General features: G+C 46.6%; 1 protein-coding gene across 1 annotated transcript; it reads left to right on the plus strand.

Moving 5' to 3' along the window:
• Nucleotides 1-1,485: 1,485 nt before the first annotated feature.
• Nucleotides 1,486-22,867, plus strand: LOC103613915 (ATP-binding cassette sub-family A member 10). The gene is made up of 38 exons (XM_008631780.2): nucleotides 1,486-1,885; nucleotides 2,288-2,498; nucleotides 2,918-3,076; nucleotides 3,304-3,404; nucleotides 3,622-3,848; nucleotides 4,184-4,322; nucleotides 4,689-4,874; nucleotides 6,361-6,508; nucleotides 6,959-7,127; nucleotides 7,651-7,709; nucleotides 8,106-8,216; nucleotides 8,305-8,480; nucleotides 8,767-8,886; nucleotides 9,222-9,360; nucleotides 9,475-9,565; nucleotides 9,843-9,982; nucleotides 10,549-10,668; nucleotides 10,815-11,010; nucleotides 12,020-12,186; nucleotides 12,888-13,015; nucleotides 13,371-13,508; nucleotides 14,014-14,127; nucleotides 14,470-14,571; nucleotides 14,907-15,017; nucleotides 15,643-15,771; nucleotides 16,732-16,800; nucleotides 17,184-17,275; nucleotides 17,736-17,856; nucleotides 18,170-18,296; nucleotides 18,719-18,810; nucleotides 19,167-19,345; nucleotides 19,907-19,982; nucleotides 20,241-20,335; nucleotides 20,796-20,915; nucleotides 21,166-21,306; nucleotides 21,559-21,638; nucleotides 21,719-21,774; nucleotides 22,333-22,867. Exons 1-38 carry the CDS (start codon nucleotides 1,784-1,786, stop codon nucleotides 22,429-22,431), a joined length of 4,830 nt encoding a protein of 1,609 aa, XP_008630002.1. The 5' UTR covers nucleotides 1,486-1,783; the 3' UTR covers nucleotides 22,432-22,867.
• The last annotated feature ends 3,730 nt before the right edge of the window (nucleotides 22,868-26,597 follow it).

Below are 26,597 nucleotides of genomic sequence, written 5' to 3' on the forward strand. Positions count from 1 at the left end.
TCCCTACCTCCAATGCAGGCTAAAGTTTGAATTTAGAAGTTCTGTCTGTCTTATGCTCTTAAAAATTCCCCCTGAAGTATCACAGGAGCAAAGAAATCAGTTGTACTGCATTTCCCCCAGCTGCCCAAACTCTGCAGCAGCACAGCCAGGGTCAGTCAGCCCTGAGGGGTGACCACACGAGGGGCATGCGGGACGTCCGGGATGAGCTCCTGGTGTGCCAGCTCTCCATTCCAGCCAGGATCTCCTGGGGGTGTCAGCCTGTCGAGGTTACTCCATATCAGAACAAACTGGAAACCTGCTTTAGCTGTGACACAAACCCTGTGTCAGGGGGGAGATGTGCACAGGTGACACACAACATCCTAATCCTCACTTCTGGGGGCTGAAAAAGCGACCAAGAGATGGCAAGTTTAAATCCCCACTTTCCTCAGGGAAATCTAGATGTTATTACACAGGCTAAATTCAAATTTTTATATACCTGGGATTAGTGGGATCATCTGTAAGAAACAAAGCCTGTTTAGAGATGAAGGCAAACCAGGAGATTCCTGCACCTGAGCTGGCATCCCTGCCTCACCCTCCCAAAGTGCCAGGACAAGTGTTTCCAGCAGGCACCTTGGGCTGCCCTTTTGCCACAGCTGCTTTTCCAGCATCCCAGCGCCTGCTGTCTCCTCACACAGAGATTCAGCCCCTGAGGGCTGAGTAGAAATACTTGCAAGAAGATAAACTCTGTCTTGCCTGTCAGCACCATGAGGACTCGAGCCCCAGGGGAACAGGACAACATAAATCTTCCTTCCCTATGACAGGAAGGCTTGAAAGGATTAGGTCTGTAAAAGCTCTGATATTTCTACCCGAGAATCACTTAGAGAAGATCAGGATTTTGTTTAAAAGGAGATTTTAGCTACAGATGTGACAGCAGAGCAGTTTGGCCGTGTGAGCAGAGCTCTTTTGCATAGAGGTGCTTCATCCTTGTGCTCATTAAAGGTCCTCATGATTATTTTATGGACGGTTAATAAGCAGATATCTCATCTGCAGAAATCTGACAGGCAGCTTTATGCTCTACTTCTTTCAGTTCCCACCACCAGCATTAACCAGGCAAAATAATCTTTGTTTTGCTTTGACCATGTCATTTGGAGGATCTGCCCTGTCTTTTGGGGTAACACATCAGTGTGTGCTCGTGGCCATTTGGTTTTCTCTGATTTTTCGTGAATAACCCAGCAGTGCCGTCTCTCCCACGCACTTCCAAGAATTTGTTCTCTCATGGCTCTGAGTTTCCTTCAACAGATGCTGTTTTCCAAAAGAGTTCAGCTCACACCACAGCCAGGAGTTGCTCAACATTTCTTGGTGTTGAGCCTACAGCACATTAAAATTACAAGCAAAAGGATTTTAGGGATTTTAATTAACAAAATTGTTGTTGTTCCTTGTCTATGAAGCCCACCCAAGCCGATTAGGTCATGTAATGTGATACTCCCCTTTTTATTTCATCAGTAACTCCTCCCAAACTCCCCGTGCTGCAGCATGGAAGCCTGAAATTCTGATTTTTAGCAGCGTTTGCTGCTGAGCTGTGAGGGTTGGAGTGTGTTGAGGGTGAGGAGGTCTCTTGGACCCTGTGCTGCGGGGGTGGTTGTGCTCAGCACACAACATCTGAGTTTATTCTTGCTGTAAAAAGGGAGAGAAAGTGCCACTGCACATCTGCAAGGACTGTGCAACTAAAAGCAGTTGCTGCTGGTTGAGCTTTTTGCTGTATTTGAAAGCAATTTTCAAGAAGAAATTGTCTCTAGGTTCAAAGATGAAGACGCTCCAGAGAAGTGTAAGTGTATTCCAGCAAACTAAAATTCTCTTGTGGAAAAATGTCCTGGTCAAGTGGAGGATGAAGATGCAGAGCTTTCAGGTAAGAAAGAATTAAAAATTAAACCAAAATAGTAGCTAACTACTGAGAGTGCCCAATCCCTGCCTGCCCCTGAACACCAATTTCTTCGGGTAAAATCAGAACTTAAAGTACTTTTGAGAAGCCTTGCTGGTAATGAACACTTGGAGACTTGAAATTTTTTTTAACTGGTGATATTTATGTCTGGTTTGTGACAAATGAGGGCACAGATGGGCTCTTGGAGCAGGTGATGGGCACACTGCAAAGAGTCTCTTCATTAACATCCTGGAAACTGGTGTGACTGAGCTCCTCTTGGTTGTATTTTAATCCCACAAAGACTGAATTCCTCTTGTTTGTATTTTAACCCCACAAAGAACATATTTTTATACTGCCACGAAATTCTTCTCCCTGCTCTCCCTGGTGTAGGAGTGGATTCTGTCCCTGCTCTTCCTGCTCCTGGTGTTCATCGCGTCCTCGTTCATGGTGCTAGTCCCCTACCCCGAAGTGCCCTACAGTCACCTGGGGCACCTGGATGACCCTGCCTTCAATGCCACCGGGGTCACCATCATGTTCACCCCCGGTACTGCCACCACGAGGCACATCATGAATAAAGTGGCCTCCAGCTCTGTCATGACAGGTGGGTTTTCCTTTTTAAATATTGAATTTTGTCATTATTTAACCTATTGTGTGCATGCTGGGTTTTAGTTGCTCTCCAACACCTTTGATCAGGAGAGAAAATTCATCCTAAATCCTCCGTTTTCACAAATATTTCTTCTCCAGGATTTAAACTACCTGTGAGACCATGTGCCCTTCTGAACTGTAAAGCTCTGCCTTACCTAATATTCCCTAATTCTTTTAAAAGACCTTGGTTCACTCTTTGGAGGTGCATTTCTTCTCAACTGGTAAATTGTGAATTATTTGGAGCTGCCTCCCTGTCCGGTGAGAACTGGAAAAGGAGGAGTTGCAGGGCTAAGAAAGCAGAACATTCCCTCAGTGCTGCGGACACATTTCCAGACTCACAAAATCTCATGGCAGTATTTTCCTGATGCTCCACAGGTATAAAATTGGAGGAACTGGATGATGAGAGAGCCATGGAGAAAGCCTGGATTTCAAATGAGGAAACTATAGGGGTTGTATTTAAGGACAACTTCTCCTACCAACTCAGGTTTCCCACTAGCCACGTGGTTATTCCCAATGAAGTCTTTGGATACATAGGTAACGTGAAGTGAGAATTTCGGGGTGGTTGCCTGGAGTGGACAGGTGGGAATAATCCATGACTCTTAAGTGATGGAATAAAATGGGGGTTTGGGTGTTTTGGTTTGGGGTTATTTTTTGTCACCATTCATTTGGAGAGTTTCCCACAGTGCCAATGCGTTCTTGTCATCACGTTTAATAGAAAAACCTAATTACTTTTCACTCGTGTGATGCCCTTTGCCTTGCAGACAGCTGCTACGAGTTCTCACCGAAGTACTGCAACAGCCCCAAGTACTGGTACAAAGGCTTCCTGTCCCTGCAGTCCAGCATTGATGCTGCTATTATAGAGGTAAATCCAATTTAGGAACTGGTGGAGGCATCCTTTTATTTTAAATATGATACAGGAAAGGCAAACTGTACCATGGGGATAGCAAGGGGTTTGTCAGAAAATAAAGCTGCTTTAACAAGTCAATGCAAGGAGGATGAAGCAGAACATTCCTTATACAAATGGATCTCACAGCAGAAAATAAACAAAATGCTGATCTATTGACGTTGAATTCCTATAGATGGTGGCAAATCATTCTGTTTGGGAAGAAATGAAATCCATTGCTGGCGTCCGAATGAAGTCCCAGAGCATCCTCTTCTCCATCAGCCTGGAGTACAGCTATTTCATGGTCGTTATCGTGATGTGCTTCTTTCCCTTCATGTATTTCTTATCGAGGAATGTTACACGAGAAAAGAAAAAGCTCAAAGTATTGATGAGGACCATGGGGCTGCAGGACATTGCATTTTGGTGAGTTCTTCTTTAACTGGAATGTGTTTCCCAAAAATCTGTCAGTTCCTGGGCACCTGAGCAGTCAGTTAATCAGTTAAATGCGTTCATAACTTTTCTCCAGTACTGGAAGGACAAAGCAGAGGGCTGAGCATGGCAGTAGTGTCCTCTTCTCCCTGGGGTATTTCCTCCTAAGCTGGATCAGCCGTCTGCTCTGAGGATGTGAAAGAGAAATTACTTCCATGGAAAAAAACTAATAACTAATAACTAAATGTAAAATGATTCTGACCTGCAGATGAAACTGTAACAAGGGCTGTTAATGAACCACAAGGGTGATGGCGCCTTTCTCTCCCCAGGCTCTCCTGGAGTTTGCTGTACTCTCTTTATGTGCTGATCTTCTCGTGCCTGCTGACGGCCCTCGTGCTGTGGGAGCCTTTCTACACCAGCAGCTTCCCTGCAGTCTCACTCCTGTTTTTCCTCTATGGCCTGGCGTGTGTAAGTCAGGCTTTAAAGCCAGATTTCCTCACCGCATGATTTATTACCATGCTGCTGAGCCTAAGCATTGCTCCAGAGCCTTTTGCACAGTTCTCAGGACGTTTGTGTGGCCACGCTGGCTGGAACAGCTGAGTGGCTTTTCTAGGCCAGCAGCAGAGATTTGATTTGCAGCCTGAAGGGCTGACAGGCCCTTGTTTGGATACAAAAGGCCCAGCTTGAAACTCAGCTCAACCCACTAAGGAGGGCTTTAGTGGATTTTATTATACAGACTCAGCTCACCAGAGATCTGGTGCCTGGCAAATGGAAGTGCTGCTCTTAAGGATATTTACTTCCTTCAGTGGTTGAAGGAAACTTCTGTTCTTACAGATCCACCTGGTTTTCATGCTCTGCTCCCTCTTAAGGACCTCCAAGCTTGTCAGCTCCGTGGGGTTCCTCATCATCTTTATCTTTGGATTCCTGAGCCTGGCGGTGCTGATAGAAGATGTCCCAGAGCCACTGAAGTGGTTTCTTGGTCTCATGTGTCCTTTTGCATTCAACACTGGCATTGCCAAGGTACGGGCAGCTGAACCTGACTTACCAAAATATGAATATCGATCTGATATCGACATCCAACTGAGACAGACAAAAACTCTCTAACAGTTTAGAGTTAGAAAGTGCATGTTTTATTTGGTGCCAGGCACTGCGTGGGATAGCTCCCTAAGATGCAGGGCCCGATACAAGCAAACACAAAGCTTTTTATTTACAAAAATTATGAATATCCAAAATACAAATGCATATTCATACATTAACACCTCCCATTCTCCGCTTCGTATGGAAATGAGCTTCAGTGTCATTAAGCATGCATAGTGTGTGTCCTGAATTGAGTGGTGGTCTTGAATTGGGTCAGTGGTCTTAAAAAGATGAAGTATGCTCATCTTCCTCATTCTGACCTTTTTGCCTCTCTGAACTTTAACAATCCTAGTTACTTTAGTGACCGCTAAGTTACTAACATCTTAAAACCCATTTCAGGTCCAGCTCTCTTAACTATTTTAATTAACTCTAGCTGGGCCCAAATTCCTTCCTATTCTAACTAATTTCAACACAGCTAGCCTATAACTAAAATCTTTGTTTCTTCTAAATCTGTGTTTCAAACCTTCCCCTGATGGTAGAGAAAGGCACAGGAATTCCTACCCTCAGCTCAAGAATCCAGCTGTAAAACCTTCAGGCATTTTTCACTCATCTCCACAGCCTGTTTCAAAGCCCCCACGTGAGCTGAGCTCTTGCTGGGCAGCACTGAGGAGCTTCAACGCCCCCATCCCCTTCCCCTGCTTTGAAGTTAGATGAATGCAGAGACAAGCAGGGCCCCTGGCACAAAAAAATCTGCTGTTGTGCACTTCTGCAGCTTCCACATGACCCCGAGGAAGCCCCATCCCTGCACACAACAGCCCCATTATCCTCGGGAGCATCAGGGACAGCATCCTTGGCTGCCCAGCCACTCCCCTCCTCCTGGCAGCAGGGACTGTGCCAACACCGCTCTGCATTTCTCAAAAACTGCCCTTCCTCCAGCCCCACGGATAAATTGCAGTCTCACGGTTTTCCATTAGTCATATCTCCATATCTCTTTCTAGCTCTGGTAATCTAATATTTGATTTCTTGATATATATATATAAAAAATCTGCCTGGGAGAGGAGATTTCTGCACCAGCAGAAGAAGAGACTGACTTTGTTAATTCACCATATGGTTACATCAATCATTATGGAAATTAGAGCATTTTTGTCGTGACTGTCACATCAAAGGTGCCAATACCAGGTATCCTGAACTGACCTCTAAAACTATGATCTTTTCTTCTCTTTCTGGATTGTTCTGGAAAATTCTGGATGAAAGCATTAAGATCTCTGCATGGAGTAAATTTATTCCCCTTCCCCTTTAGAAGGAAAATAAGAACAGTTGGTCAGTACTGCAGATTATTTCTGGGTTAACAAACAGTTGCATCCATGGTTCGATGTCACGTGCATTTTTTTCCGGCCTGAAATTCATTCTTCTTTCTCCTTTATTTCAGATTTTCAATTTAGAGAAATATGGAATAGGTTTCTCCTTTTCCAACCTTATGGAGGAAGCATACTTTTTATTTTCAACATACGTATTGCTGGTGTTTGACTCAGTCTTGTACATGCTGTTGGCTCTGTATTTTGACAAAATTCTGCCAGGTAGGAATGATTTCTTTTTATTTACATGGATTGCATGGGATATATCAAGGAAATGATGGGCTGCTCCATTCTCTGAGTCAACTAAAACAAGGTTTGGACTAAAAGAAATGTATTATGTTGTGGAGTGACTTTTCTGTGACTGGCGCATGCTGGCAATTCACAGAATCAATGACAACAAATTATTCAACATTTTCTCTTTCTAATTATGCTGTTGTTGAACTATTTATGAGATTACAATGTCATAATGTAATACATAAAGTCTTGAATTCATTAGAGAAAGGCCTGAATCCAACCTTCTGGTCTCCTCTACCTCTGCTCCAAACACGGGGGCTTTTGACTGGAAAAAGCACCGATTTTGTACTTACTTGAATCTCCTAAATGTTTAGTCTAGGATGGTGTCTTGGCTGTGCCTTTGGTTAGTGACAGAACATCTTTTTGCTTTCCTGGCAGGCAAATATGGGATTCCAGACCCTCCTCTGTTCTGCCTGAAGGCTTCGTACTGGAAGAGCAGGAGAGGCTCCACCACGGACGTGCCCAGATCCACAGCGAACCCTGAGGAGCTCCTTGGGGATGATGTAGAACCTGTGCCCCCCGAATTCCTGGGGAAAGAGGCCATCAGGTTAAGAGAGAAGGAATTGCTGGTGCCCGGTAGCTCTGGTTTTGTGCTCCCACTGATCCCCGCTCCTTCCATCAGCTTGGGTTGGACTTTTCCAGGCAGTTTTCATGTTCATGAAGCTCTTGCAAAACACTGTTTCACAGAGAAAAATTAGAGATAAAAATGTTTCACTGAGAAAATCTAGCGATAAAAAGATAATTCAGACTGGTGACTAATGATGAAATATAGGTAAATTTAGATTAAAAAAATAACAGGGTTTTTTTTCTGTAAACCTGTCCTCTGTTGCGATGGGCTGGGCCTTGTCTTTGCCAGTCTTGGTGCCCCATTTTTGGTGCCAGGTTGTGATGTTCACACCTGGGCGCAGGGCCTGTCAAACCTGTGAATCTCAGCATTGTTTTCCAGCACCTCCTATTTGTTCCATGCCATTTCTGTCATTGTCACCTGAGGGCCATAGGAATGTAAAAGGGCATCAGGGAAGAGCATTTACAGAACTCCCCAGAGAATAACCTCCTTACCTTCCTTTTAGGCTCCACAATATTAAAAAAGCCTATAAAAAGAAGGACAAGAAGACAGAAGCTTTAAGAGGTAAGAAGGCTGTGGGATTGATTCCTGTTAAAGACAAGGAAACACCATTGTACAGTCAGTCAATGAAAAAAAGCACTTGCATTGCTTGAAAATTTATGTCAAATATTAATTGATGTGACTGATCACTGTTTTTTTCAGCTTTTACTGATTTCTGTTTTTAATAAGACTAAAGAGAAGAAATATTTCTATTTTTTAAAATTGTTTTATTTCTGTCTTTTCTGCTAAATACAGACCCACCCCATATGCCTTTAGTTAAAGATCTGCAGAGCTTTGCCCTGCTCAGTGCTGGTTATTACTACTTAATTCTTGTACTTCTTGACTTCTCTTGCTTTTGGCAGTGAGTGGGGGCAATTCAAGCCTCATTTCTTCCCAAAGTTGGTGTTACTTTTGTTCTAGGTTTGTCTTTAAACATTTATGAGGGTCAGATCACAGCCTTGCTGGGCCACAGTGGGGCTGGAAAGACAACGCTGCTGAACGTGCTCAGTGGGCTCAGCTTCCCTTCAGAAGGTAGGAGAAGGCTGGGATGGAGTGGCCTTGATCCAAAATCTGTAAAGACCAATTCATTCCCCCTCATCCCATTTATCCCGGTGAACAGGCTCTGCCACCATATACAACTACAGACTCTCCGAAATGGGAGACAGGGAGGAGATCAGAGGGATGATCGGGATTTGCCCGCAGTTCAACACACAGTTTGAGGTCTTGACAGTGAAAGAAAACCTGAAAACTTTTGCAGAAATCAAGGGCATCAAGTCCAAAGAGGTAGAGCGAGAGGTGAGTGTGTTCCCCACCATTCCATAGTGGCTCCTTTTGCACTGGGAAGCTCAAGGGATCCACCTGGATCTTCTGAAAATCGAAGCTCAAAGTCCTGTCCAACCTGGCCTTGGACACTTCCAGGGATCCAGGGGCAGCCACAGCTGCTCTGGGCACCCTGTGCCAGGGCCTGCCCACCCTCCCAGGGAAGGATTTCCTCCTGATACCTGCTATAAATCTAAATCCACCCTAATAAAGGATGGGAGGACAATGGCTGCTGAGAATGGACATCCTTGTGCTGTTCTAGGTGCAAAACATTCTGGAACTGCTGGATATCAGCAACATTCAAGACACTCAAGCTGAGAAACTGAGTGGTGGGCAGAAGAGGAAGTTATCCATTGGAATAGCCATGCTTGGAAACCCCCAGGTAAAGCAGCAGGCATGGCTCTGTGATATTGGGAATATTCAGGTCTGACATGACTAAAACCCTGGGCATGTATTTGGGTCTAGGATTTCAGACTTCTTTAAAGTGCTCGTAATTATTAAAATGAATACATTTCATATTTTCTTTTGTTGTTTCATTCATAACCCACCTTGCCAGTCACGTTTTGAAGCAGAGAGAGTTCCCTGACCCCTCCCAGCCCACAGAACAGCTGCCCTTGTCTAAAAGATGCCCTGGGTCTCTTGCCTTCAGAACACCAAACCCCAAAGATGTGCAGCTGCTCCAGCAATGAGGAATGTCTGATTCCATCCTTCCTGCAGGTTTTGCTCCTGGATGAGCCAACGGCTGGGCTGGATCCTCTCTCCAGGCACCAGGTGTGGAGCCTCCTGCGGGAGCAGCAGGCGGGGCGGGTGATCCTGTTCAGCACCCAGTTCATGGATGAGGCCGATATCCTGGCAGGTGAGCACGGGCTCTGTCTGGGGCATCCTGCAGGATAACCCTGGAGCACAAAGCCCCAAAAGATGGGAACAACTGCTCTGCACTATGAATTCCTTTGGATTTTCCTTCCTCTAGACCGCAAGGCTTTTATCTCGCACGGGAGGCTGAAGTGCGTTGGCTCTTCTCTGTTCCTGAAGAAAAAATGGGGGATTTGCTATCATTTAAGGTATCTCCTTCAGCCCCAACAATATCTGGCAGCATGCAAGTACAAGGGGACACCAGAATTAATGAAACCCTAGAGCAGATGTCATCAAAACAAGCAAATTAACTGCATTCAGATTCAGCTACATTAACTGGAACAGCAGTAAGGGTTAGGGTTAGTTAATCCAGAGTAGGGTATGAATGAAGACTGGTGGATTTTTCTTTTTATGCATCCATAAAATGGTGGCTGTTCTTTGTTTGGGTTGTTTTTATTCCACATCTGTCTTTTTCCCACACAACAGGATCCACATCAGTGAGTCTTGTGCCTTAGAGAATGTGACATCCCTGGTGAAAAGGCACATCCCCAACGCCACGTTCTCAGGACACAGCCAGTATGAACTGAGATATAAACTGCCTTTAGAAAACGTGAATAAATTCCCAGGTAATGTATGTGAAAATAACTGAGAATTAACCATAGAGAAAAAAAATAACAACAAATGTGGGGAACAAGAAATGCAAAGGGAGGTTTTCTACAGAATCGCATCAGGACTGTCTCAGTCTGGGTTTTCCCCACAATTTTATCATACATTTAAGATCAAACTGTGCAACAAATGCTTTTCTACTGTTCGCAATGGCAAACCCAGCAGGCTAAACTGGGCTAGGTGTTACTGAGAGTTCAGTTCTCTTCCTGTTAAATGAAAAGACAGAGATAAGAGAAAACCTCACACAACCTGTGCTCCTCCATGCCTGCTCCTCACCCACCATGCCCATCACTTCAGCCTGACCATCCCACAGAGGATGAAAACCAGTCCAAAATGTTGGTGCTAAGCAGGGAAACATCTTCCATGAGGGGTGGCTGTGGCAGTTTTGTGTTCCTCCACACCTTTGTGTCCTGTTCCTTTATCCAGTTCCTTCTTCTGTTGCTTTCTCTGTCACTGGAGATGCTCCAGTCAGGTTGACTCATCTGAACATCTGTGTCCATGCCTTTATTTTGTCTCTGTCCTGCAGATCTGTTCAGTGGCCTCGACAGCTGCTCTGAGCAGGGAATTATAAACTATGGAGTCAGCATGACGACCCTGGAGGATGTGTTCCTAAGGCTGGAGGGAGAAGCCACAGCGATTCAAGAAGGTACAGTCGTGGCTTTGAATTTACAACCCACAGCCAAAGAGATCAGCTCCTCTGCAGTAACCTCCAAAGGCGGCTCTTAGCTTTTCATGAATCCCAGCCTAGAAGCTGGGCTTGGACATAAATTTGCACGTGGAAACTCTCTGCAGATGAGCACATCCCTGGGGAGGAGTGGGCAGAAGCAGGACCACAATGCCCCGACGAGGCAAGGCCGGGCTCCCTGCTGCTCTCGGACACCAGGAAGGCGTCGGTCCAGGGCCTGGCCCTCTGGAGGCAGCAGGTCTCTGCCATGGCACAGGTGCACTTCCTCAAGCTCAAGAGCTCTGTGAAGACCCTGCAGTCGATGTAAGTACCAAAGGGATTCTCTCCTGGAGGTCTGGAAGTGGACACAGTCACACCAGGGGGGACAATTTCCACACCCCGGTTTCAATGAGGTTGGATTAATTGATATGAGGTCTTGTCTAGGAATGATCTGAGAATGATCTGCACTCAGAGGAGGGGAAAGTTTTTTCCTTTCCAGTGCCAGTAACACAAAATCTCCCTTTTGTGCATTTTCATTTCTATGCTGAGTAATTCATGGAAGAGAATCCCATTTCCTTTCCAAAGAAAAGAATCATTTAGAAATACTTTTATATTAAATGGAGGGAGTTTTAAAATAAGTTATTGTGTACAGAGAGTACTTTCAGTCTTCCTCTGCATTTTTTTTTTTTTTAATTCTCTCATGTTGCCAGTGTTTGAACTCATTTGGCCCCACTGGTGTTCAGGCTGGAGTTCTCTGGTGAGGCACAAGGAACTAAAGGAATATGCTGATTTATGAGAAACTTGTATCTAAAGGAAGTCTGAAAGGCATTTCATGCCCTAAAAAGTTGAGCACTCCAAATCTGAGGTCATTTTGCTACATTTTGAATTATTTGGTGAATGATCAAGGTTTGAGACTTCTGGAAATAAAATTCTCTCATCATTGGTGACAGGACCTGGGGGAATGGCTGGACTTATGTCAGGGGAGAGTTAAGTTGGATCTCAGGGAAAGGTTCTTCCCCCAGAGGGTGCTGGGCACTGCCCAGGCTCCCCAGGGAATGGGCACGGCCCCGAGGCTGCCAGAGCTCCAGGAGCGTTTGGACAGCGCTGCCAGGGGTGCCCAGGGTGGGGTTGTTGTGGTGTCAGGGCCAGGAGTTGGATCCATGCTCATTGTGAGTCCCATCCAAGTCAGGATATTCCATGATCCTATGAAAATTGCCTGAAGTCTTTAACAGAGCATTGGGTAACCTGAATACACAACACACAAATGCATTCTGAACGCATTTCTGCTGAATATCTCTTCTCAGACTGTTTATTCATCTCTTTCTTAATGCAGTTTGCTGCTCTATGGGGTTTTTCTGCTTCCTCTGGTGTTGCAACTGTGCATGATGGCTGGCTTGCTGAGTGTGAGTGCCTGGCAGCTCTCTCCTGCACAGTACTTCTTGCCCCTGGGGAGGAGATCCTACCTGGAGCCCACCACCCTGCTGGTCTACAACCACACAGGTGAGGACAATGAGCCTTCCCTCATCCTTCCCAGTTCTGGGCTTCTCGCTGCTCCAAAGGAAAATACAGGACAGAGCAGACGGTTGTAGATGTAGAGGATCCAAGGGGGGATGGGGGTTTTAATGAGGGAAGAGAGGAACCACAGCCTACTGTGGCTTCAGCAGCTGGTGAGATCCTGACGAGAGATGTGAAAAAGGATATCAGAGCAGGTGAGGTAAGATGGAGACGTGGTTCTCTCCCTGCCACAAATCCAGGTCTCTATCCAAACAATTTCAGAGTGTAGGATTTTCAAAGCACGCACCACACTCCAGGCTCACTAACGCTGAGTCAAATTAATGGGCTGCTTTCAGAGTTTCACCTTCAACATTCCCATGAATGGATGCTATTTCATGCTATTTGGCCAGAGAATGACATTGATATCTTCATCAGACAGTCCCAAAAGAAAATTCATTTTGTAGCACCTCAGAAAAGGCTGGGGGGAAAAAAAAGACAGTGCAACAATTCAGACTGAAACTCATTAGCTCCCAAAAATTAACGTGCAATGATCTACCACACATGTGCTGGCTGATGCCCACAGTTATTAGATTTCCTTTCGTTTTGTTTGGTGGCCATGGATTTAAAAATAAAAATAAAAATCAAGCCATCAAAGACTCTTTTGTTTTCCAGTGATATAATTCCTCTGCTTTTGGCCCTCACACCAGGCACAGGCATTGATGACTTCATCCATGTGCTCCAGAGCCAGGATCTTACAGTGGAAATAGCAAAGGAGGAAAATATCACAGAGGAACTACAACACAACGGGGCTATAGAAGTCTCCCGTGAAGGTCAGGTGAGGATTTTTCTTCTCTCCCTCCAGTTTCCTCACAACAATTGAACAATCAAGCAAGGTGCCTCCATCAGCTCTCCCTGTGGGATGGGCCTGTTGACTTTTTGTGTCACAGGTACAAAAATTAGGAAGTGTCTTGAGCAGTAAAGTCCATGCTTGAGAGGAGACCTTCCACCTCAAAATGTACATTTTTAGCACAGCAATACAGACTTCCAACACCTCATAATTTGTTTTTTAGCCAACAAGGCATAAGCAAAGCTATTTCAGGCCTGGATTTTCCTGGTGTGCTCCTTTTCTACTGCTTCCCTGCAGATGAGGAAAGCCAGGAGTTCTCACCTTGTTTTCCTGCTCTTTGAAGAGCTACAGGTTCACCGTGCTGTGCCACTTGGAGGCCATCAACTGCTTCCCAGTGCTGGTAAACATCATCAGCAACACCCTGCTGAGAACCCTCAACTCCACCCAGCACATCCAGATCTGGAGCCACCCATTCTTCTCTGTAAGTGAAGCCAGAAGGTGTCAAAAAACAGTTTAAGGTCTCACTAATTCATCAGATTTTAACAGGAAGCCTTGTAGGGCTGTCTGAACATGTAAATCCACCTTCCTCCATGGTGCCTCTGGAAAAATCACATCTGACTTCAGGAAAACCAGATCTGATTTTTCCCATGTGGGTCTCAAGGGCTGCTGGATGGAGAGGGTGGATGGGAGGGTTTTCTCCAGGAGGTTCCTTATTCTCTCCAGCACATTATTCAAGCTTTGGCCCATCAGTTGATGGAAGAGAGAGCTTCTCACAAGTCTGGGATAGAGAAGTGGGACCTGCAGCACCCATCTCTCCTCACCAGCAAGCACTTTTCAGGGCTCTGGTTCAGGAAAACCTTCCAAAATGTGGTTTCAAACCCCTCTGACTGTTCATACTGCCCTGTAATCCAAGAGAAATGCAGTAAGATCAATGGTAAGATGAGTGGTAGGCATTTTCCGCAGATGCTTTGTTCTTGTGTTTTCAGCTGTTCAGTCCACGATACTGGGATTATTTTATGTTCGTTTACTTCATTTACATGCTGCTGTTGTTCCCTGGTTTTCCTCCTCACTTTGCAATGGGCTACACACAGGATTGTAAGGTAAATTCCTTGAAACGGAGCAGGTTTGGGGTGGGCAGAAGGGATTACAGCTGCATTGCCAGAAGGATGTTTGAGTACAGCATCAGGGAATAGTTTAGGCTAGAAAACACCTCTGAGGTAATTGAGTCCAGCCCTATGATTGGCAGCTTGGGGTGTTTTGATCCATGAGAAGTTTTGCAGCCAGCACAAAATCTTAAAAGACAAAACGAGGTCGAATCTTAGCCCAGAATCACAGTGGTGACAGATTTTATTCTGTTTTCATTCCCTGGGGCCATTGCCACGGGTGCAGTTGGCCACACAGGCACCGACAATAAACTACCCTTTCAAATTGTGCCTTCCCAGACGGGAGCTCGACTCTGCTGGATCCTGCTCTTCTCTATGTTTGGGCTCCAGTTTGCCATGAGCAACAAGATTTCTGGCAGCGCCAGCACCTTCTTCTTGCTGGTACGTCCCATTCTGGTGCCTGTTGGTCTGCTTGGGAGGGATTGAGGGAAAATATTTTTGGGAGGGGGTAGCTGAGACACTGTGGGTGCGTATGGTTCTGGAACACTTTGACCTTCTTGTTTCACCTCCTACCTTTTGGGTTTCTCCAGCTGGAAATAAAAGGAATGAATCTTGCCTTAATACATCCTTTACACCTCAGAGTAAAGGATTGTGGTAATTTCTAAATGCCCTGATCTTACTGTGGGATCATTTCCACTGATCCCCATTGCTATAGATGGGTTTCTGGTGGTTTACATCACTCCATTTTCTCCAACAAAAGCCTTTTTACCCTGTAGGTCATGGGGACGTTGGGTTATGGAATTTCCCTCGTTCTCTTAATCTACGTGATCTCCTTCAACTCTCGCAAAGGATGGAGCTGTGATCTTTGGTCTTTTATCCTGATAGTGGTGAGCACATGGTTGGATACTGCACTGCAGGGTTTGCAGACATTTTGAGATCTTAAGGATGAGCTAGGTGTCAAAACACCAGGTAGAGATATGGAACATAAATCTGGGTGTGTTTCATAGCAGCCAATTCTGTATTAAATTTGTGTCACTGTGTTCTGTTCCCGGAATCCTGCTGTGACACGGGGAAATACCTGGATCTAACCTGAACTGGTGCAGGAATGGAGGCAAAATTTATCACTCTGCTGAACACCCCACATCCAAGAGATGTAAAGTGTTGAGACAGGAGCCATCAGGCTAGCACTGATCATCCAAGCCCAACCTGGAAGGAGATGGATGATTTGGCATGGATTGGGATGGGAACGAACAGAATGGGATCCCATGTTTGATTTTTCTGCCTGAAGCAGCCCTGTCCCTGGGAAGAAGTCTCTCCAGCTGGCCCAAAGCAGCAGCCAACCCTCAGGCAGAGACAGCTGAAGATCTCCTGAGCCCTCTCTGCCTCTCATCTTTCTCATTTTTTGTCAATTTTTATAAATTCAACAGGGAATTGCAGAGCTAGACACACAATTTTAAAGAGCAGTGAGTAACCCTTCCCATCAGCTGAGTTACCCTCTTGTTTTATTTCCAGGTGTGCTTTATTTCTCTTTTCATCAGCAGAATCCTGGATCTCGTGGGCAGCGCCAGCACCTCCCTCTATGTTTTGTCCCTCTTGGTTCCCGTGTACCCCCTGATGGGTTTTGTGATCGATGGCCAGCAGGTGAGTGGTGGTTCTGGGCAAGGAGAGGCCAAAGCACAACCCTGGGTCCTTGTGACCAAAGTCTGGTGGTAACTGCGCGCTGCAGTCTGGGAAGGCTCATCCTGGGTGGGATATTCCAGAGTGCATTGTTAGTGACTGTTTCAGCTCAGATCTCATTTTTCCAGCTATTCATTAGGGCTGGGGGCTCCTTCTTGTGCAGCTGTGACTGCAGGTTGGGTAAAAACTCCTAATTCTTTCCATGCAGAGTCATAGAATGGAATCACAGAATGGTTTGGTTAGGAAGGGACCTTAAAGCTCATCTCGTTCCACCCCCCGCCATGTGAGGGGACACTTTCCACTAGACCAGGTTGCTCCAAGCCACATCCAAGCTGGCCTTGGACAATGCCAAGAATGGAGCAGCCACAAAGTCCATCAACGTGGCCTGACCAATCCTAAGATAAAATCTGAAGCCATGAATCTGACTTTGCATAGAACAAACCTGAGTGAGAATTAAGAACACTCACAAGGGGCTTTACTCTGTGTCAGCTGAGGGGAGTGGTGGAAAGTCAGCTGAGAATTTAACAAACCCCCCATTGTGGTGCAACAAACACTGTTGATAAATGATAAATTACTGAGGGGTAAAGTCCAAGGACAAGAGACTCTTCCTCTGTCCTGTCCCACTCACCCCCACCTCTTCTCCAAAGCAGAGGACCAGGGGACCCAAAGCAGAGGAGGCCAGATGTTTCCTGGGATAGGACATCTGGAAGGAGAGTCTGGTCCATGTACTGAGAGCTGTGACCTGTTCTGGTGCAGGACCAAGGTTCCCAAAGTCAAGCATCTGCACTTGTTCATCTCTATGTGAATGTTTGGGGTGAATCAGAAGTTTTGCAAATTTTCAAAGCATTTTTGAACATTACTTCATTAACCAGAATGATACTAAGGAATTACAGCTCTTCATTGTGAATTTTTTTATTCTTACAGATTTTCTTGGAGGACACTGAGACATCTCGTACAGCTCCAGACAGTGATGTGCTGTTTGCTGTCTTTGCAGTAAGAAAACATTTAACACTGCTTTTATTTAGGAATGTGGATCTCCTAAACCCCCTCCTCAGGTATGAGGAAGCAGGAGGAGGATCTGGGTGGGTCTGGATGACATTTTAGCCCCTCTGCTAAAATAATTTCACGCCTTTGAAATGGGCAAGGGAAAATGAAATAAGCCCAGATCACTTCATGCTGCCCTGTTATTTTATGAATTGGGGTTTTCCTGCCCTTAGAGTTTTCTGCAGTGCTGATTACCCTGAGTTTTGGTGTTAGTGGCCTCCATTTTCCCATATTCCGTTTCCCCCATGTATTTTATAGCACTGCTACCACCTCAGTGCCAGCTGTGGTGGGAGGGAAGGCAAGGCTGCTAATGTGGCACCTCTGTTTTTCAGCCTTACATCCATTCTGTGGCTTTCATTCTTCTTCTTCGCTTTTTGGAGTTAAGATATGGAAAAGCAGTGCTGAGACAGGACCCAATATTTAGGTTTGTATCAACACACATGCACATGTGAGATCTAAACTCCTACCCCACTGCTTCTCCTTGAAAACATCATTGCAATTGTGCCCGTTTTTAATTTTTTTTTTATTATGGTGATTTCTGAATGACTTAAATAGCCCCTTAAATACGACAGTGGTGTAATAATATAAAACAGCTTTCAAGTTTGTTAGTGCCTCCACAGGATGTTGCCTATGCTGTGGGATGTACCAGCTTCTTTTTGGTACAAAGAAGAAAGATTATAAATATTCTTTATTATTGTCATTGCTATTATCAGTAATAATAGTAGTAGTAGTATAAAATCAGAAAGAATTATTGTAATATGAATAGCAATAGTTATAGTATAAATTCAATCATGGAGAAATTCACTCTTGGTCTGCCCAAAATGCACTGATAGAGAACAAAGGTAAAAGAACAAAATCCTAAGCCAAATCTGGTGGGTTTTTAGGATTTCCCCAAGAAAAGAAAGCAGCCAGCAGCACCCCAAGGAGCTCGAGGACGAAGATGAAGATGTTAGAGCTGAAAGGGAAGCAGTGAGAAATGCCATGGTGGCTCCGAGTCAGGAGGAGGTACCCCTGAGTGTTGTCCTTCTTGTTTTGTTTGATTTTGTACCTGGTAAAACACAAACCAGTGCAGGCCGATGCTCTGGCTGTGCTGTTCTCACTGGGAAAATCAAACTCCCAAAAGTGTGGGTTGATCAGGAGAAGAAAGCTCTTGAGAGGAACCTGGACAATAAAGTGTCCTGTTGCACCTCATATTCCTGGTGAACTATAAAACAAAGATCTTGAGAAGGTTTTCTGCCTTTTAAATGGAAAATGTAACTGAAGGATTAATGCTGTCTAAGATAATAAATTCGCCTTGTTTCTTCCCCCTCGCATTCAGAAATCAGTCATTATAGTCAGCAATCTGTGCAAGGAATATAAAGTAAAGAAAGCTGGCTCATTTTTGAAGAAGAAGAAGAAGAAGAAGAAAACAGCCACCAAAAACCTTTCCTTCTGTGTAAAAAAAGGTGAGAACTGGGACTGACTCCTTGAACCCCAATCTAATTCCCCGCAGATCCTCAGTTACCTGAGCAAGGACAGAGAGGTCAAATCTATTTGTTCTATTTGTTGTTAAAGCACCTTCAGCCTGAGGTTGATATGTTAATGAACAACTTGGTGTGGGTGCATTTTATTAATTACCTGTGGCTGTCCATATCTAAAATAATGCAGATCCTGGGGAGAGGGGATTGCTTTAGCAGCAGCTCCTGGGAGCAATTCACACACCAGTTTGAGTTGAAATCTCATGGGCTCTCTCAGCATGTACTTTATTTGGTTTATATGATTTTTGATATTTGCATGCTGTCTTTTCTATTTTTTCTTTTGTGGGACTGTGCATGGTATATTTCTTGAATGGAGAATAGTCCTAAGAAATTACACGTATTGATTGCAGGAGAAGTGTTAGGACTTCTGGGGCCCAACGGAGCTGGGAAAAGCACAGCTATCAAAATGATCACTGGAGAGACAACCCTGACTGCTGGGCAGGTAGGAGATATCTGGAGGAAAGGGGATGGATCCATGAAAAAAATCCAAACCTTGCACCTAGGCTAAGCTATCATTTTTGTCAAGGCTACAATTTTTGTCAAAGCATTATTAGTGATCAAGGTTTTAATCGAGTTCATCGTGCTATTAAATTAAATAATGTATTGATAAAATTACTGTGAGCTACTTCTGATTTTGATAAGCTGTTGGATCTGCCCTGATTGACATGTTTCTATTTAAGAACAGTGTGAAATCCCTCCACGTGGGTTTCCTCACCTTAACCCCACTGCATCCCATAATCCTCCCCTGAACCACCCCTTGCACTGTGTGAGAGGACAATGCCCAGCCTGGTTGTGCAGGTGCTGATGAAGAGAGGAGACGGAGGAGGCTCCCAGCTCCAGGAGCAGGCCCCTGCATTCCTGGGATACTGCCCCCAGGAGGACCCCCTCTGGCCGGACCTCACCCCGCAGCAGCACCTGAGGGTCTACACGGCCGTGAAGGGGCTGTGCAAGGAGGACACGGCTGCTGCTGTGGACAGGTACAGATGGAGGGTTGGGATGGTCAATGTTCCACCCCCTGGTCATGGGGAGGAGACCAGAGAGTCAAAATTCCCAGAGGAAACCTTGAAAGAAACTCAGGAAACTCAGCTGCAAAAATGCTTAACCCACTCACTGTGCAGTGAGTGGGTTAAGAAAACCTCCAATTTTCCTAAGTGCATTTGGTGGGGATAAATTCAGCACTAATGCCCTTTTAAGAATGTTATCTTTGGGCAGCTTTTCTGAAATCTCTGATGTTGGAGTTTGGCACCACAAGAAAGGGTGCTGCAGTGTTGCCTGCTCAGCTGACACTGGCAAGGGATTTGTAGTGCTGTTGACACTGATGATGGATTTAGAAAAGCGCTTGTGGCTTACTCAGTACACTTTGCTTCAAACAGTCACTTGCATTTTAATAACACAATAAATATTTAATGAAAACAAGCAGGAGTCAAGAGCAAGGGAAGAAAAGTTCTTTTTTTTTTGTCATTTTGGGAACCCTTGATGAGAGTATTGATTTAGAATAACAAAAATGTTCTTTTTTCACTTGTTCCCTTTCCCTGCAGAATTGTGAATGCTCTGCAGCTTCAAGATTACTTAAACAAAAAAGTCAGAAAATTACCTGCTGGGATAACCAGGAAGGTGTGTTTTGGGTTACCTATAATGAGCACTGCAATGCTCAAGCACTAATTAAAGCTCTCATTCCTGAGTGGAGCAACCAGCTTGTGCCCTGAGCTCCCCGGGAGAGCACCGTGTTGGGTGGGGTGATGGAAATGAGCCTTTCCCACCTTTCCCATAAATCAGAGCTCCCAGAAATGAGGAGGCACCATGCACAGCTCTGTGTGGACATGGTGCCAGGGTGTGTGGGAGGTTTGGCTGAGCCCCTTTTCTGTGTCACAGCTGTGTGTGGCGCTGTCCGTGCTGGGCAACCCCGCCGTGCTGCTCCTGGATGAGCCCTCCACCGGCATGGATCCCAACGGGCAGCGCCGTGTCTGGTGAGCAGGAACCCAGGCACTGGGCCGCCACGGTGGGAAAGGGGTGGGAAGCCAAAAGTTGATGTTAAAATGACATAAAAAGGGTTTTACCCCATCCATGGATGGTGCTGTCCCTCACGTGCCAATGGTTCTATTGGCAAATAATTTCTTGTCTCTCTCCAGCTCAAGAATGAGCAAGGAGAGAAAAAACCCATTTTGCCTTCATCCTTTCTGCAAGCTTTAGGACAGTCCTAAATGGGATTTGGAAGATTTCATAAAGAGACTCGAGTCAAAAGTATTTTTTGTCATTATTTCAAGGCATTACCATGTGCTCATTGATCTAAAGTTGCTGCATGTGGAAATTTTATTCTTACTTTAGGGGCGAGGCATTTGGATGGACAAAGGCATAGGAACAATGTCTGATATTTCTAGGGAGTGCTAGATTTTAATTTTTTTCTTTTCTTTTCACTCCGGTCCTCAGGAAAACGATTCGGGATGCCCTGAAAACCAAGGAGTCGGGAGCCGTCCTGACCACGCACTACATGGAGGAGGCAGAGGCCGTGTGTGACCGCGTGGCCATCCTGGTGGCTGGGCAGCTCCGGTGGGTGACAGCACCTGGCTGAGCTGGAAATCACAGAATCACAGAATGAACTAGCTTGGAAAAGACCTTTGAGATCGTCAAGTCCAACCTAGGACCTAACCTAAGGCCTCCTCATCAACTAAACCATGGCCGAGCTTCTCCTCCAGCCTCACCTGCTTTTATGAAGTGCTCCCAAGGTTCCCTTCTTGGGAAGGAGCAGGTGGTGAGGAGACAATTATTTCAGTCATCTCTGTTCCTCCCTGCCCTGCAGGTGCATTGGCTCCATCCAGTACCTGAAGAACAAGTTTGGCAAAGGGTATCTCCTGGAAATCAAGGTCAAGGATCCAGAGAGCTCCGATGTCCTGCATGCTGAGATTTTGAAGATTTTCCCTGGTGCAGCCCGTCAGGAGAGGTAACTGTAAAATATGGGATGAGGAGTGGTTTCAACACTGCCTCGTCCCTAAAAAGATGCCTGGTGTGAGGGCCAGACACAGGATCTCAGCTGGAGAGGGATAAATAGCTCCCTGTAAAGGATCTGATTTCATAATGTCACCACATCCAGCCCTCCTGTGATCCTGGCAACAAGACATACATAAATCCATAAAGGTTTGATCCCAGAACCTCAATACAGAGCAAGAATCACCTTTTCTTCTATTTCTTCAAGGTTCCCCTCTTTGCTTGTCTACAAGGTCCCAATGAAAGATGCACTGCCCCTGTCCCAGTCCTTCTCCAAGCTGGAGGAAGGTAAGAGCAAAACCAGGTGACTTTTTAAAAAGGCAGAACAGCGACTGCTCCTTTTCAACCCTCTTCCCCTTCCTCCACAGCCAAACGAAGCTGCAGCCTCGAGGAGTACAGCTTCTCCTTGAATACTCTGACTCAGGCAGGTGATTTTTATTTGTGCTGTACAGGCAGGAGCAGGGACAAAAGCTGCAGCCAGACCTGGGCTGGTGCAGTGGCAAAAGGCAGCTCCACCAAAAAACTGCCTGAGGGTGGTGGGTGAGGGGTTCTCTGCTGGTAAAATGGTGAAAAATGGCTTGGGTTTTTTACTGCTGGGACTTCGCGTGATGGGAACAATTCTGGATCCATCTCAGACCCCACTTGGCCGAGGCAGGCACACAGCACACCCAGGGATGGGTGCTGCCCGTGCCCAGCCCCTCTGGGTGCCCTGGAAACAGCAGGTTATTTATTGCTGCTTGTACAAGGCTGGTGGCAAAGATGAGGAATGTTTAAGTCAATCCATTGGTGGGGAAAACCTGTACAGATACACCTGTGGGCAGGTGGTGCCCGTGTGGTTACTCCAGAGAGCACAGGAGGCTCAGCTGCTGCTCCCCTGCTCCCCCACAAAGCCACCCCACACCTCTCAAGGGGCTGCAGAGCTGCGCCTCCTGCAAAGGAGCAGCACAGAAAAATAACCCAAGTGTTATCTTGCCCATTTCAGGTGTTTCTGGAGCTCTCCCGAGAGCAGGAAAAGGATAATTTTGATCTGACTTTGGATGGGACTTTTGACTGGAAACAGCTGCAGCAGGAGGACTGTTAAATGCTCATTTATGCATTGCTCAGCATTAACCAAACTGCACATATTTACTGCCGCTCTCAGTGTACCACGGAGAGGGGAACAGGCTCCTCTCTGATGCAGAAGGTGTCCCACCTGCGCTCTGCAGGGGTCTCAGCTCTGCTCCAGGTTGCACTTCCAAAGGCTGGTTGATAAAATAGTGCCTGCTCTGGTGAGAGCTCTTGTCAAGCCAGGCAGGATGCAGCAGCAGGACTGAAAGCTTTGCAGAAAGAAGGGTCCTAACCCATCTCTGGGGATCAAATCTCTCTGGATCTGGGTGCATCAGGGAACCTGGACACACTGCCTCCCTCCTGGCTTCCTCTCCCACCAATGTCTGGGACTATCTGCCCACAAAGTGTTCTTACTGAAATCCACACTCTATTTTTATACCCTTCCAATAAATGTCTCTATAGAAACTGCAGTTCCACCCTCATCTGTCATTGCTGTGGACCCTCAGGAACAGCTCCAGCTCCCTCCTCTGGGGATGGGGCTGCTGCAGAGGGCAGGGAGATGTTTACTTGGCTTAGCAAGTGCTCTGCCCTGCCCTCCCTCTGCACTGGGGCAAGTGGTTGTTGGTCCCTCCCCTGGAAACGACCCAGGGGGAGACAAGAAGGTTCCAGGGATTCCTCAGAGCCCCTTCCAGTAGCTAAAGAGAGCTGGAGAGGGACTTTTCACAAGGGCATGGAGCGATAGGACAAGGGGGGATGGCTTCAGACTGACAGAGAGTAGATTTAGGTTGGATATCAGGAAGAAATTCTTCCCTGAGAGGGAGGTGAGACCCTGGCACAGGGTGCCCAGAGAAGTTCTGGCTGCCCCATCCCTGTGAACATTCAAAGCCAGCTTGGATTGGGTTTGGAATAACCTGGTCTAGTTGAAAGTGATCCTGCTCACTGCAGAGGGGTTGGATTGGATGACCTTTAATGGTCCCTTCCAACCCAAATTATTCAGTGACTTCACTCCTTTTATCCCTGTGCCCAGCTCATTTGCAAAGGTTAAACCTCTCACAGAAAATACTCGGTTCTCTTCTCACAGTCCCAGTGGTGGCTGTGTTGCAATCACTGCTTGTGCACATCCCACACGCAGCTTCAAAACAGATTTTGGCAGTTGGAGGACACATCTTTAGGGACACCCTGGTTGTTTCCCTCCTGCTTGCACAGCAGCGCCCTTTCTCCTCTGCACCCCTGAGAAATGGGTAAGTGAAGTCACCAAACGCTTGTGTCACCTGTTCACACACTCAGCTCTGGGAAATGGGGATTCTGTGAAAGGGAAGAGTTTTATTTGGTGCTCTGCAGGTATCAGAAGCACTGGAGAACTCAAGCCCCGAGCCTCCAGAGATAAATACTATCTGTATGATCCATTGCTGTTGGATTTTTCTCAGCATTTCATGGTTTGTGCCTCTGCAGATGCTGCTGGTTATGGGGCTTTGAGTGGATTTGTGAAATCCACTGGCTCCCCTCTGCTCTGCCCTCTGTGTCCTGCTCTGACACACAGAAACTCTGGGAAACCTTCCCTTTACCACCCAGCATGATGGGACCCGCTCCCTTTGAATGATGTAAGGACTCAAACGGCACTAAAAGCCCCAGCAAACAAGTCCTGTCTCAGAGAGGGCGTCTCTGGAGCTGGAGATGGCAAGAGAAATTCCTCCTGACACCACTTGTGCTGTTGTTTCTCCCAAGGAACCACCACCTTCCACAGGTTTGATTGATTATTCCCCCTGATATTTGACATTTTCCATTGTAGAGGAAGGTGAAGCAAGCAGAGCTCCCTCCATCATCTCGTGCACAAGGAGGAGAAAAAGACCCCCAAAGGGGAGCTGGGTGGAGCTGGGGCTTTGCCTCAGCGGGGAGAGAAGGGGACAGGGCTGGTGGCATTGGCAGCACACAGTGCCAGTTCCAGGTCCTGGCCTGTGGCCAGTGCTGGGAGAAAAGGGTTCTGTCTCCAGCACGAAGCAGAGTTTAGCTGGCAAGAGGGAACGAACAAAAGTTCTCAAAAAGTTCACCAGGACTCAACTTTTCCATTGGAAAAAAAAAAACAACACAAAAACAAAATAAGAAGAAGAAGAAGAAGAAGAAGAAGAAAGATCAAGAGAAAGATTTCCTGGAAATGAACTGACTCATTAAATATTCCCTTTGGAGTCTGCCTCTCCCCCTGAGCTGAAGGGCTGAGGGAGGAAAAACATCCCCAGGAGCTGCAAGGGCTCTACCTGTGATTCCAGGAGCAGACAGATCCCGCTGCGATGCTCCCTGCTCCAGCACAAATCCAGCCCCAGAACTGCCCTGACACTGATTGTTTTCTCTATTTCCCAGCACTGCACGAGCCTCCTTTGCCGACAAACCCGGAGCAGAGGCGCTGCCCGTGCCCGGGGTGAACCCATCCTCCCAGCACCGGGCGGGCCGAGAACTCGCTCTGATGAACAGCGAGATTCTCATTTCCTACACTTAATAACGCCCTCTTTATCCAGCAAGGGACAAAGCACACAAAGGGCCGTTGAGCAGCTGCCTCCAGCGCCGATCCCCAGGCACAGTGTCCCAAATTGTCCTTCTGGAGTGAGAGCGAGGAGCAGCCCAAGCCCTTCAGGTTAGGTGAGAAGAACTCAGCCTGCTGGTATTTTTTGAGTGTTGGGGACCAAGGGAGCAAAGAACGTGCGTGCTCAAGGTTTGGGATCTTGGGGACAGTGATTCACCCTGCAGGATTTGGGGAGCAAAGCGGTGTTTGGTGTCTGGACAGGAATGTTGGGGTTTTGCATGTCTCCTCACAGATGTGACGCGATGAACATTAAATGCTAATTAAGCAACTCCCTTGAAGTGCAAACACAACAAAACTGGTATTTCTGAGAGTTCCAAGGAGCTTCCCAAAAAGCAGTGATGCAAGCTGCAAAGCAGCTGAGACAAGCTCCCGCGGGGTGGAGGAGAGGGAAGCTGGGGGATGCCGAGCACAGGGCTGATGTCCTGCAGAGGAATCCCATGGCTGTGGCACTGTGTCCTGTGACAGACGCCCTGCCTCCTCCCCGTGCGCCTCCCCACAACCCCCTGTATCGCCCTGCAGTGCCAGGGCTGCTTGTGCTTCCCCTGGGCAGCACCTCCAGATCTTGGAGCTCAGCTGGACAAAAAATGCCCTTTCTTCAGAGCAACCCAGGCAAAAGAAACCCAAAACAACAGGAGACAGGAGCAGCATCGAAGAGAAAGCTGTTTGTGTGTGTCCTGGAAGGAAAGGCACCGTGAACAGGGGGTGTCACCTGCTCTGGTGACACTTCACCCCAGGGCACACAGCCCCTGCAGCACCACTGGCCGTGGTGGCTGTCCCAGAGCAGAGCCAGATATTGTCCCAGCAGCAGAAATGAGGCAAGGCAGATGCTGGAATACTCAACAGCTCACAAGTCCAACTCTCTTTTTCCACTCACTTGAGACAAAAGAGGAAATGGGGTTGGATTCTGTGTCCACGTGTGGAGGGGGAGCAGGGTGGGTCAGCTCCTCAGCCCATGGCTACCAGGGTGTTGGAACAAGCATCTCCCAGCATTTAATTTTTAAAGCATTTCAGCCTGAATTACTCTGCAGGTGAAGCTGAGAAGGATTTTCCTCCTGCACTGCTGCTTTCTGATTCATCTCAGCACCTCAAAACCCTTTGGAGACTTCCAGCCCCAAATATTCTCTTCAGCAGCAGATGGATAAAATATCAGGCAGAAGACGATGTGTGGCTGTGGCAGCAGCCAAACCCAACAAAATATTTGCTTCAAATCAGGAAGAAGGACAGCGTGTCCAGCTGGGAAAAGCAGGAAATGGTTTCTAAAAGGGTGAAAGAAGGGGATGGAGAAGGAAATGATTGTGTAAGACATGATGTTTCAATTAGGTCCTGAATGATATCAGCAGTTCATGAACTCGTTCTAGGCAGAATGGAGGTGTTTGATTTGTTCCTGTGCATCTCCATCCTGGCACAGACATCAGATGGTTTTGTGGACAGGTAAGGGAGGACTTGGCTGTGCAGCAGCTGAGCCAGAAACACCCCCATGTGTCCATGATCCCAGCGGGTAACACCGGCATGAGGATGGAACCCACCCCTCCCGCAGGGCTTTGTGCTTTTCAGGATGAGTTTTGGCTGTTTGAAAATATCAGAAGCCAGCTGGGCCAGTAATTTCCCTGGAGAGGTGCTGGGTT

Source organism: Corvus brachyrhynchos, unplaced genomic scaffold, assembly GCF_000691975.1.
Source record: "Corvus brachyrhynchos isolate BGI_N302 unplaced genomic scaffold, ASM69197v1 scaffold340, whole genome shotgun sequence".
Lineage (NCBI taxonomy): Eukaryota > Metazoa > Chordata > Aves > Passeriformes > Corvidae > Corvus > Corvus brachyrhynchos.